This window comes from Pochonia chlamydosporia, chromosome 1 (assembly GCF_001653235.2).
Source record: "Pochonia chlamydosporia 170 chromosome 1, whole genome shotgun sequence".
Taxonomy (NCBI): Eukaryota; Fungi; Ascomycota; class Sordariomycetes; order Hypocreales; family Clavicipitaceae; genus Pochonia; species Pochonia chlamydosporia.
Genome location: NC_035790.1, coordinates 8,561,177 through 8,573,756, shown reverse-complemented (window position 1 = coordinate 8,573,756; position 12,580 = coordinate 8,561,177). Strand labels below are relative to the sequence as shown.

Genomic DNA, 12,580 nt, shown 5'->3' with positions numbered 1-12,580 from the left:
GTGGTGTGCGTGATTCACCCCCTCATGCAGCTTGGCAGGTATTAGCAAATGGGGAACTGCCGTAACCATAGCGGGCCAGACTCCACAAAGCCAGTACTTGACAGTATCAAGTTGCAAGATGTCGTTGGGTTAGGTCTGGTCGGGTTGGGGTCACTCACCCGCCACTTAACTCGTCAATTCGGAACTTTGAAAGGCATTTCAACCATCCGTTGACAGGGGCATGTTTTACAACGAGACATCCGGTTCATTCAACAGGGATTATGGCCTGGCCGGCAAGTGGCAACATTGAAACAAGCATTCAACTGGCTATTGCAGAGATACCGTCTGGCCAATACTGCAGATACAGAAGAACCATGATGGTCCGAGGTTTCAATCGGCTGTTGGATGTCCTTACCTGTCGTGTCAGTGCTGTGCCTGGTAGCCCTGGGAGGTCGTATCCCTTATCCTGACTGTAGATCTTATGTCAGGCAAACATGGCCAAGTTGCATCAGTTAGTTCTGTCCTGTCCTGTGTGGTCTGGTCTGGTGCTGACTTGTTGCCCACATAACCTTGAGGCAAACCCGGAGAGGAGGGCTGTTCCCCACGGCCGCCACACTGCGGGGAGCATCATGCCATGCCAGGGCAAACAGGGCAAGGAGACAGCAAAGAGTTGAGTCCGTGCGTCGGCAAGGTTTGCCCTGTCTGATTCCTTGTATCCTTGTCCAAATTGGAGGCGTCGAGATCAAATGCTATTCTGGCATGCTTGTGCGAGCCGGGGCTGGTCCGAATGCGTTGTTGCGACTGGCTGCTGCCATGTCTTGTCCCAAGATGGCAGCGGGAGCGAAATGGTGGGAGTGGAGTCAATTTCCAACAGAGCCCAGTTGGGTCGTGCGACAAGAAACGGCCGATGAAGATGTTTGGTGTTGTTGGATGTCCATGTCTTGGATGTGAAAGTGCCGGATCTATCAAATTTCACCCAACCCTGGTTGTCTTGTCCGCCTAGATTCTGATCTAGTCTGGGATGGGCCAACTTGGCCAAGTCGTTGATCAAACTGTAACCCAAAAAAAAATATCGCCGCGAGACATTTCGGCGGTCGTTTAGGTTTATGGTCCGGCGCGCCCATGCTCCCAAGCTAGGTGATATGACCAACACCGGCTAACAAACAACGGAGTGCACCGGCCGAACCAGACTCGTCAAGGTTGCCTGGCAAGCTGACAAGATGGTTCTCTTCATAAAGACAGAGTAGAGAGCCTGGCTGACTTTGACTAGCCATTGCAGCCCAGTAGCCATGCTGAGGATCCACTGATGGGAACATATCAAATGCCAATACGTACATGCAAGGCCTAGCCAGGCCAGTATTTGTTTTGTGTAACCACTTTTCATGTCTCGTTCATTGTCTATTGACATCACACGCTTCGCACTGCAGAGCCGCGCTGCTGTTTCAACGGCTGTTGCCGGCGTCTTAGCAATTTCCTCTTCAGGCGCTGATAATCCTCTTGGAAAAATGTGAATGATACGCCATGTTTGATCACATGGCTAGTGGTTCGGTACTTACAATTTGCCTTTGAATGCGGCATTTGTCAAATCCTCCTACTGAGCTTCAAAAGAATAGGTTATGACGTCGGCATGTCTCACAGCGACCAAGGTTCGTGATAATCTCAAAACAGATTTGTAAATCATTGACGAAAAGAGCAATAAGAATCATACGTGGTTTGACTTACTCCATTTATGCTCGGTCCCTTGTGAATGCGACACATCTGATATCTTTAATTTCAGGAAAGGAATGATCTATATAAGTAATTTGGACGTCAAACCTCGTAGAATATGTTGTCTTCATGGTAAAATACAACTACCTGTCCACGAGACTTTTATCGGATTCAATACTATTTTCAAGCACAAAATACCCTTCTTTGCAAACACCGCAAAAATGAAATTTACCGGCCCCGTTGTCTTGCTGACCGTTGTTACTGGTGCCTATTCATTTGTCATTGAGCGTGATCTCAAGACCATTACGGGCGTGCTTGCGGGCGTTCAGACAAATGTTGATGGCCTCGATGGTGCCATTAAGGCATGGACAACCGACCCTAGCAAAGTTTTGGACGCATCCAACAAACTCATTGCCACAATCAAGCAAGGAACCGGCACTGTCAAGAGCAGCCCGAATCTAGCGCTAAACGATGCTGTTCAACTTATCAAGCCTGTTCAGGAGCTCAAAAACCATGCTCAGACACTGGTAAATGATCTCAAAGGCAAGAAGGCCCAAGTCCAGAAACAAGGTCTTTGTGACGTGGTTAGGGGAGAAATCGGAGACATCAATACGGACAGCAAGGGCCTCATCGACGCAACCATTTCCAAAGTTCCAGAATCTGCTCAGAATATTGCCAAACAACAAGCTCAAGGCATTATTGATGTCTTGAATGATGCACAGGATGCTTTCTCTCAGAAAAATTGCGCATAGCCGAGGAATTGGCTGCTGCCAGAGAGCAGGAAACAACCAACACTACCCGCTTACCCATGCCTTTCAATTCACTCGCTGCATTTTTGCTAGATTTTTAGTGTCTTTATTTGTTTTCTTAGCTACTGGGAAAATTGACATTTGTTAACGTGGTGTCTCAATTCATCCAAGTTGTGACCGATGTGTAATTGTCAAAATCAAAGACTAGGATCAAAGGCTCGAACCCTGATGAGAACCAAGCCATGGGGGAACAGACCAATGACACAAACACCCCGTGTCCTGAAGTGTGCTAACCTGTCTGGAGTTGCAGCTAATTTAGTACCTGGCATCGTAGCAACACGCTAATGGTGTCATCCAGCTTTTGGTCTGGTTACTTTACCTGCCTTGCTCCGCGTGCTTGGTTAGTCCGGCGAAATTTGCCTTACCCAGAAGGATGATCCTCCCCGAAACGGGCCATTTCCAATTGGTTCCATTGGGGCCCTGGTCTGCCTATCTGTGTGGATCGCCCATATGTTTGGGTTGGGTTAAGTGTGATTGCCGGCATGAGGTGGAATTAGCCGAGACATTTTGGATCAAGAGACCAGACACCATGCCAACATGTCTTTCAAAAGCAATCAGGTTAAGCACATGTCACGACGAACGACGAGAAAAAATTCGAAGGAGAATTGACTTCAGCATGTAAAGATTGAGCAGTTAAACAATCAAGACTTTCATGTTTCTAGATGCTTGTGTCCCATCTTACTATTTAAAACACTGGTACCAAAGACCATCACCACATCGGCAAGCTTGGATACAGCAAAACAATTATTATGGCAGAAGCGGCTTGGCAATGGTCCGACGACTTGCGTGCCGGCCTAGTTTCGTTGCCAGTGAGCCAGCGGAGGGACATACCACCCCGAACTGAAAGAATAGAACCCGATTCTTCACCTCCTCTAAACAAAAACCCGACTGGGTTCGTGAAGCTGACTGAACATGCCTCTTCGGCGGACTTTGAGTTCCGCGAGGGTGTATGAGTACATGTTTACCTGCCGCATCACAGAACCAATGCGGCGATGGCAAAGGCCAAGGCACCAGCTGGGGCATACTCAGCAGCTCCAGCTGTAACAACAGGGGGGGTACCAGCCGTACCAGTTGGAGCAACGGTGACACCAGTACTAGGGGCAGATGTGACACCTCCACCAGGAGCAGATGTGGTGCCAGGGGCGGCGGTTGTGGTAACCTCAGGAGGAGAGCTTGAGCCGCCTCCAGGTGCCGATGAAGGGCTGCCACCGGATCCAGAAGAAGGACTACCGCCGCCGCCGCTTCCCTTGCAGTTCTGCTCGGAAAAGTCATCCTGAGCTTGCTCAAGGACCTTGGTGAGGCCTGCCGATAGTTGGTTGGCAATGTCACGAGCTTCCTCAGGAACTTTGCCAACTACAGACTTGATCAATGCCTGTGACCCGGCATTGATGCTTGAGATCTGAGTGCGGACGACCTGGCACTCTCCGAGCTTTTCAACGTTTGGCCGGATGCTCTTAAGATCATCGGTCAGGGTCTGGCCGAGCTTGGTCAGATCCTGCACCGGCTGGGTTAGTGCCACAGCATCAGTGAGGGCAAGCTCGCTTGACCCATCAACCGTGGTCTTGCCTTTCTTGAGGGTTTGGAGAAGGGCGTTGGAAGCTTTGAGAAGGGGCTCAGGGTCCTTCCCGTTTCCGTCCTTTTTGACGACAGCGTCCAAATTTTGAAGGTCTGACTTGACATTGTCCAAAACACCCGTGATTGCTTTCAGGTCTCTGACAACTGGTTGGTAAGCGAGCGCCTCAACGGCAAGACAAGCCAATGCAATGGAGAATTTCATGATGACGGTCCGTGTATTCAAAACGAGTGATGTAGGCGTGACGAAGTATTTTCTGAAACTGGAGAGGTATGGTTTACTAGGGATATGGCTGTGAGCAGGATTATATGCAGTTTATATGCATCAATGCTAAAGGGGCTTCATTGCAAAGTCCCGTGAAGCGAGAGATCGGCTGCGTCAAAGTCATCACGAAGTAGCAGCAATGTAACACTAATGATACATTACTCCGTCATACCATATGTCTCTGCGCTGTAGTTACCGAGGCCATGATGGCATGCTGCTCTCGTGGTTGGATGCATTGACAGCGGGCCAGTTATCGATCCCGATTTCACTCATATACCGCACTATGTTGACACCATGCGTCTAAAATTATTATGCCGAGCTGCATATGTGTGCACATGTACTCCGAAACTTGGACAACACTAGCGGCGCTTAAACCGAGATGTGAGATCCCAATGCTGGAGCTAGCTGCAAGGGGTTCACTGGCGAAATTGAGTAGTTCTTACAACACGGAAGGGAGGTGTAATCTAAATTGGATGTGCTTGCGTAAACTTGACATTACTTGATTGGAAGCATACCAAGGCAACTCATTTCCCAGCTTGAAGAACCACCCATGCACGACGGTCGGAGACCAACAGGTGTGCCCTAGACCGAGTCTTTGGCAGGAGAGAGACTGGAAGTTAGTACGGATGAGACACATGTAGAGGGATCAATTTAAAAATCTAGGTGCCCTGACAAGCTGGTCCTTTTGGCGACCCTGTTGGCACTTTCGTTTGCAAATCAAGCCCACTTGCCACCTGATTTTGGTCGACGGCAGATTGGGGATTTCTCGTGAGGAACCTTTGGCTACAACCAATCAGGGAATCTCAGATTCTCACGATGATCAAAGTTCCGTTGTACCATATTAGTGATACCAGCGGCGAAAGGACAAAAAGTGTTCAATACGATGACGAATGCTCGTAAACATTGATCTAAGTACTAAAAAGTTGACGAAGTTATCTAAAACTTGAGAATATCTTTGTTATTAAGCAGGAAATCAGCAGATTTGTTTCTGAAGTCATCAGCTAGAAGATCCGTCTTGTTCTCTTGGAACCACATGAGCTTGTTACCATCGGCCCACCTTGGCCACTGCGACAGCCCGGTAACCCCGACGTTTGGATCCTGATTGTAAAGGAAGTTAAAATAGTAAGTGCGGCAATTTTTGACGGACGAATTCGGGCTCTCATTGTAGAAGATCTCCATTACGTCGGAAATATGAAAAGTGCCAAGAATCGGCGTATTGTACTTGTAAGAAGCAAGATACGACCATGTTGGCATATCGGGCTTGACTACACTTGCCAGCGTCAAAGTAAGCCGTCGCGTTAGGGTGAATACCATGTCTCCGAGCAATGCTGCTAAGCGCTTGAAGCCAGGGTAAATTTGGTTGGCATCACCGGTGCGGAATGGGCTACCAGCAGCAGGGTCAGCTTCGTATGTGTCAAGAAGCTCTTGCAGCTGTGGTTTTGTGGCATGCGTAAAGTATCGCTCTGCAAGATAATCAACAACTTGCCCCGGGGTTGTCAAGTTCTGCTGAAACAATGCGAATATACTGCCTTCGTCTTCTAGATCCCCAATGATGGTTGGGACCGCGAACAACTTTCCAGATAATCCTTGGTCGTCTGGGCTTTGCAGTAGGATCTTCCCATCTGGGCGTGGGAGATATGATAAAGCCAGTGCATTGTATGAGAGGACTGCAGGTTCAGTAACCACTGCATTGTAGAACTTTTCGAATGGTAGCTGGCGAAGGCATTCCAAGGTGTCAGTCGAACCCTGGCATCCGCCTCGTTCTACTGTACGATCATAGACTGCCTGGCCTTTGGGGCAATCAACTGGATCCACCGGAATAACGCTTCCGGAGTTCATGATAGCTCCCCGGAAGAGAGGATTGCCGTTATAGCTGGCGTTGCCACCAAATAACAACATCTGGTCGAAGACAGAGATACTTCCAGCAGACTCGCCCCAAATTGTGACCTTGTCCGGGTCCCCCCCAAATGCCGCAATGTTGTCTGCCACCCATTCTAGACCGAGTCGCTGATCAAGTAGTCCTAAATTTGCTGCACCGTTATTTAAGATTTCCTTGCCAGGGAGGAAACCAAAGCCATTTAGACGATAGTTTACAGCGACAAAAATAAACGGTTGCTTCTGTGGCAGGGCCGTAGCAAAGAGGTTCTCTGCGTTGTAAAGGTTGGATGCTCCAAACGTAAATCCACCACCAAAAATCCAGAATAGCACTGGAAGCTTGTCCCCAGCCTTGGTTCCTGCAGGCCGCTCAACATTTAGAGTCAAACAGTCTTCCTGTCCTATAGGCTTATCCAATTGTTTGCCATACATCTGCGGACATTCGGCTGCAACTCCAGTACCGTCGAAATCGTTTAATTTTGCGGAAAGCTTTTGCGGAGGCTTTAACCGGAGGGTGCCGATAGGAGGATTGGCAAAGGGAATCCCGTTGAAAGAATCCCTGCCCTGTAGGGCCTTGCCGACAACTGAGCCTCCAGGAAAAGACACCTTTACTGTGCCATCACGCCGCTCAACATTGTTTCCAGCTGCGAGTCGTGGCACGTGCAGAGCAGCACATAGGCCAATGGTGGCTGGTAACAGTGGCAGAAGCTTCATTTGTGATTCAAGATGCTGTATAACTGCGTCTGGGCAAGGATATGGAAGCACCGAGTTTTACACAATCTGGTTCCGAGTTGCGGATTAAATGGTATACGATGGCTAGATACAAAGCGTGGGCTGTAATAGACATCTCCCATTTTCATTTGGAACTAGCACAACATCGTCAGAGCCGATTCACGAGTGACCTCGGGCAAGAGTAGCCATTCTGATAATTGAATCGCGTGAATTCTAGTGCAACAGTATTCATCATAAGGTTTCATTCCACATGTCCTTAAATTTACAATGTTGGATCGTCGAGACAGTGGCAAAGCTACCTTGACTTCGTCCTCTGCCCATACAAAGTGTAGAACCAATCTCTATCCTAGATCTTTAGAGACTCAAAGAACACAATATTCTAATCGACACACCCATTGGCCGACCGTTGCCCGCATGATAAAACGGGACATGCCGAGGGTGGGCATGTGGCAGTCACGGGAGGGTGCGGGAGATAGCGGCCTGGAACCATGGAGTTTCACCAAGAGGTGATGAAAGTGGAGGTCTGAGACCTACCACACCTTCTGTGTGAAATATAGTCAATGGCACATGGCAATGTGTTGTTCCAGCATCGTCGTGGCGAAGTTGACTTCTGAAATGGGTTTTCGCTGTATGCACAGGGAACTCGAACGACATTCCTCAAGACCAAAAAAAAAGGGGCGAATTTCTAGCAGAGAGAGTAACGGAGTTTTTCCACGAGCTTGAGGGATCGCGTGGCGCTAGTTTTGGACAGCCATGACGGATTGTTATCCTTCTTTGCCTGGTTTGAAATGTTTCGATATGCCATAGTCTGCCGGCTCTAATGCTATAAACAGAAAATTGATGCGACTGGTCGATCGTGTGACAGGAGACATCAGATTTAGCGGCAGGCATGGTTCTCGTTGGTCCCATTCGTCTAGGGGGCAAACCTAACAAAAACGCAAGCTAATAAGACAAGGCTTCTAAACCATGCCAACCCACAACTGACAAAGTTACCTCAGCAATGAGGTGTCTTACTAATCCGGGCAAACTGGCTCTGTTTCTCTCGGAAGTGTCATGGCTTGCTTATGCATATATGACTGTTCTACTAGAGTAGGCCATTTAACAGTGCTGGATGGATTCGACAAGTTTAATGTCGTTCTGGCAATGTTGTCTCTGTACCAAGCAGTCTCAAACGCCTGAGCTGACTCGCCGGCATATTGCGAGTCTGCGGCTACGAAAGAGGCTATTAAGAGACGGAACTTGCAGGCTCGTCAAAAACGTTTCTAATTGTTAACCCAGACGACGGTCAGCTAGCGCAAGATCACATGGTACTGGAACCCAGCAAGTGCTAGGCGGCCAGGAAATATTTGGCAAACTGCTAGATATTGTAAACATCTGTTGCGATCACATCGGCTCGTCACTGTATTTCCTGCGTTATGTACTTGGCCACTTTTCCAGCGCCATTACCTTTTCTCTGGCATAAGGCTGCGAGTTCCATGGCTCTATGTCTGGTATTCGCAGCTTCGACACCAACCAACACATGTAGGATCTCTCTGACCAACTCCTGTGCATTCCATAAAGGCTTTGAGCTCCTGCTCCCTAGTCTACCAATGCCTAGCAGTTCAACACGTTGCGCGTAGTCGTAGCAATCCGTCCACTGAGGCAGCACTACTTGAGGGACACCTGCGCTGTTCTAGCCTTAGTAGTTGAGCTAAAATGATGCACGAAGACTTGCATACCTTACGGCTTCATAATATGAGTTTGCGCCACCATGATGTATATTACAAATAATATGCCCAGTGTTTAGAATTGCAATTGGCTGAGGCTTGAGCCACCCACAGATTCTCACAAGCCCGAGCTTGAATTCGTCCCCAAGAATGTCAAAAATCTTGCAGCCAGGCTCGTGAACGTCGTAGACGCCCTGCTTTTTCAATTTCCAGAGGACCTGAAGAGGAGGTGATGTTGGTGCTGAAGGCACCGTTCTCAAAACGGTTCGAATCGCGCTCGCGAGCTCGCAAGCCTGGTCTTCAGAAACTTGGCATATAGATCCAAGGTTAATGTAAATAGTTGGGCCTTTGGCTAACCACTTGGCCAATTCCATGTCATCATCTTCAACAGGGCGAGCCCTCATGAGAATTGGCCCACATGGAATAATATGCGGAGGGATGACTGCCGGAAAGTCAAGCTCCGGCAATGTTCCCACGAGAATTCTCGCACTTTCTGGTCTATTAAGAAGTAAATCGACAGGCGTTCTGAGGGTAGCCTCTGCATAAGTCAACATGTGAGCGTAGACGTCTCTGATATGAGCATCAGTCTTAAACGTAAATGCCGTATACAAGGAGAAAAAGACGTTCAATGGTATCAAATACCAAGGTACTGGATACTTGAATCCGGAAAATAGCCTAAGAAATCAGCAAAATTGCGCATGATTCTAGTCTGGTCTCTTTGTATGCACAACTTACGCTGGTGTTTTCCAAAGACTAGAGGCTCTCGGCTGTGATGGTCCAGAGAACTCTTTGATGGAGTTTGGACTCAGACAAAAGAACTTTGCACCCAAATGATAGCAGGCAGTGAGACCTGCAGTCATCAGGCTATCAACTAGAATCAAGTCCGGCGATACTGACGTAATGATGTTGACGATGGACGAGAACAGAACCTGCATCTCGTGGCCGGTGTACGGGACTGCGATTGCCATTGTATCTCGAATTGCTTGCAATGTTGTTCTGAATCCTAAGGGGGAAAGGTAAGATTCAGGCAAGTAATTTTCGCGACATGGAATTGATGTTGTGCCAAAATACTGTTTTAAGCCTTCTTCCATTGTCAAACCTCCGAGTCTGTGGAAATGTATTGGCTTTGCCATCGCATCCGGGCTGGAGGCATTTTGCCACAGTGAGTAGACTTCTGATTCAAGGCCTGCGAATGAAGCAAAGTGGATTTCAATTTCCGTCTCTGTTTCCAACAACGCCGAAGCCACGGCCAGGAACACATTTGCTTGACCACGGTCGACGTTGGTCAGCAATAGAAGCTTTCTGGACATGGAGAGAAAGAATAGTGGCGATAGACAAAAATCAGGTTGAACTACTGACTGCCAAAATATGAGCTCACATAGCCCGGGGACACTTCCCTAAACTTGACAATTGAATGAGTGTCCAGGAGAGACCTAGCTGCCAACCGTGGCAGATGAACCATGGAATGATAACATTTGTACCGCGGATTCACGTGTTCCCGACAATTATTTTGAAACACATATTTCTTCAAATGTCCGAACTATCTACAAACCCTGGACTTTGTTAGTACGCTCGGGCCTATCAGAGCTGCGTTGCAGAGACATGTGGTTCAAGGATTCTAACCCTCCTTGACAAGTAGTCATATCGTTGGCCCAGCGGATCATTTGACATGTGCAAAAGTTCTCGGTGACTAAGTCACTCGAAGGCAACGCCTTGATCCGTCAATTATTACTGCCACACAGTTTGGCAATGCTTGTTGTCATTACCTTTTCCATGTCATTTTATATTATCCCATCCGTAGTAGCTGCGTGGCAAAGTCGGCGAGTTTTGAAGCGCAGAATTCGTTGCATTCCATAGGACTGAAACCCACCCTATGCATAGTGATTCTTACAGCTTATCTACTATTTTGCAAGCCTATTCTATTTGCAAGCCTATTCTACTTGATAGAAGCGCAGTGACTCCTCAAACCATCACCTCCATCACCTCCATCAGCTCTGGGTGGTGGGCCCAGACCCCATTCACTGCCGAGACCAGCTCCTGCAGCGTTCTAGCATCCCTCGGGACTGTGTGACCTTTCCCGTGGTCAAACAACATAGCCGAGTCTTCATCACACATTCCAAATAAAGCCATAGCTCCGTGGATGTAGGGGTCATTGCAGCCCACTACATGGCATGTTGGAACGTCGATTATACTTTCGGTTTCATCGGCGAGTAGGCAGTGCACAGTTCCGTCCGCAAGTTTCACTGGCGGCCAGCCAGCGAAGAAGACCGCGTTCTATGCAGGGGAAGCGTTGGCATGCTGAGCAGGTGCGTCCAGATAGAATGACAACTAACCTTGATTCGCCTTGGTCTCCCTTCTTCTTCTGATAAGCGTTTCTCCTCAAGAATAAGACTTGCTGCCACTGTAGCGCCCTCCGAGTAGCCGAGAACACCCTACTCAAGTTAAACCTCACATCGCGCAACGCAATCGTGGAAAATAGGTGCTTAACTTACCGTTATGTTTGGGTCGTCATCCAAAATGCTGATAAGACGAGTCAATGTGTTTCGTACCGCTGGTGCGCTAAAGGTGCCTTGATCGCCTACAAGCCTTCGCATGGTGTCTTCAGCAGTCAGTCCCTCCGGAAACTCGCGGAGCTTAGACATCATATTGTCAAGCTCGTTAACGCCGTCAAAGTCAATAAAACGATACAAAGGTCCAGGGCCAAAGTAGGCCTCAAAACCTGGGGGTGGCGTCGCAATGTGTCCACCATTGATCCATTTGAACTGTGCTGCACCAGCTTTTTCTGCGGCGTCGATGAAAGGACGAAGTTGTGCTTTGAAGTGCTGGGAGAGTTAGCAGGTACTCAACAGAGATAAATACTGACATGGCCAAATAAAGGTTTGTGCGTACTGAGGCACTCCCGTAGGCACCATGAAGACACAAGATAGTCATGTTAGCAAGGATTTTCCCACGACGTCTTACAAATTGCTGTCTTTTGTGGAGATTAATTCTCGATCGGACGCTGGGGCCGTTGCCGTCATTTATTCTTTGAGTGTTTACCGAAACACGAGGGCCTGTTGGCCGTACACATGGGTGAATACAAGCCACCCCTTCCACGATGTTCGGAAAGTCAGATGCAAATGCCAAGCAGCGAACCGGCGCTGTACACGGACGATCTAGTCTCCCCGCAAAGAGTTCAGACTCAACTGCAACCTCTTCAGGCACAATTCGAGTTGCCGGCCGAGCCTTGTTCGAGCTCAGACCCTCACTCACACCTCTCTCGCGCATAGTTTGCGGGGATACTGGGTTGGGTTTGTGGCACCCCGTTGATCAACACATGCAGGTTCCAGGGGTATGCCGATTTTATCATGACCTAGTCCCTTTCATTTTATTCCCCGTGACCCCACTGATTGCGGAGAAGATTACTCAAATGGGATGTCTAGGCCTGGTGGATTCACAACACCGGTGTTTGTTGCATCAATGAAATCTGCCGACGACACAAGCTCCCGTGGATTTATGGATGTTTATGGATGTTATCAACATTGATGAGGCTAGTCAAGATAAGGAATCTAATGTCTATTGATGTCTAAGCTTTACTCGAATGAGACAACTTTGCGACAGGACACTAGACTGCATAGCTATAATGTGAATTAGTTGTGAAACATGGGAAATTTAACCGCCAGTCATCGACATGGACAACACCAGCTTGTTCCTAATCCAAGTCTCGATTGTCGCGTAAATGTGCCTCGGTGATACTTTCCATGAGCTTGTGATCACATGTGAAGGTACATTCCTGGCGCCAGATTATTCACAAACCGTCTCCGCGTGAGATGAAACCTTACCTCCGGTTGTGACCTTCCAGTTGCTCTGACAGGGTTACCCCACAAACATATGGCTTGTGAATAACGATATCAGATGAAAATGTCATAGCATTTTGTTGAGTCCGAAGTGTTCAG

General features: G+C 48.3%; 5 protein-coding genes across 5 annotated transcripts; 1 reads left to right on the top strand and 4 right to left on the bottom strand.

The window, feature by feature from the left end:
• Positions 1-1,907: 1,907 nt before the first annotated feature.
• VFPPC_13235 (hydrophobic surface binding protein A domain-containing protein) lies at positions 1,908-2,438 on the top strand (the record flags this gene model as incomplete). The annotated part of the gene is made up of 1 exon (XM_018291012.1): positions 1,908-2,438. One exon carries the CDS (start codon positions 1,908-1,910, stop codon positions 2,436-2,438), a length of 531 nt encoding a protein of 176 aa, XP_018139086.1.
• Positions 2,439-3,468: 1,030 nt separating this feature from the next.
• VFPPC_02271 (cell wall protein) lies at positions 3,469-4,272 on the bottom strand (the record flags this gene model as incomplete). The annotated part of the gene is made up of 1 exon (XM_018281947.1): positions 3,469-4,272. One exon carries the CDS (start codon positions 4,270-4,272, stop codon positions 3,469-3,471), a length of 804 nt encoding a protein of 267 aa, XP_018139085.1.
• A 996-nt stretch (positions 4,273-5,268) lies between these two features.
• On the bottom strand, positions 5,269-6,921 carry VFPPC_02270 (cholinesterase; the record flags this gene model as incomplete). The annotated part of the gene is made up of 1 exon (XM_018281946.1): positions 5,269-6,921. The coding sequence occupies one exon, from the start codon at positions 6,919-6,921 to the stop codon at positions 5,269-5,271; it is 1,653 nt and encodes a 550-aa protein (XP_018139084.1).
• A 1,414-nt stretch (positions 6,922-8,335) lies between these two features.
• On the bottom strand, positions 8,336-9,955 carry VFPPC_02268 (glycosyltransferase family 1; the record flags this gene model as incomplete). Its single annotated transcript, XM_018281945.2, has 3 exons — positions 8,336-8,606; positions 8,658-9,320; positions 9,381-9,955. 3 exons carry the CDS (start codon positions 9,953-9,955, stop codon positions 8,336-8,338), a joined length of 1,509 nt encoding a protein of 502 aa, XP_018139083.2.
• A 652-nt stretch (positions 9,956-10,607) lies between these two features.
• On the bottom strand, positions 10,608-11,576 carry VFPPC_16726 (EF-hand calcium-binding domain-containing protein; the record flags this gene model as incomplete). Its single annotated transcript, XM_018294479.1, has 4 exons — positions 10,608-10,919; positions 10,979-11,077; positions 11,138-11,467; positions 11,535-11,576. The coding sequence occupies 4 exons, from the start codon at positions 11,574-11,576 to the stop codon at positions 10,608-10,610; spliced, it is 783 nt and encodes a 260-aa protein (XP_018139082.1).
• Positions 11,577-12,580: the final 1,004 nt, after the last annotated feature.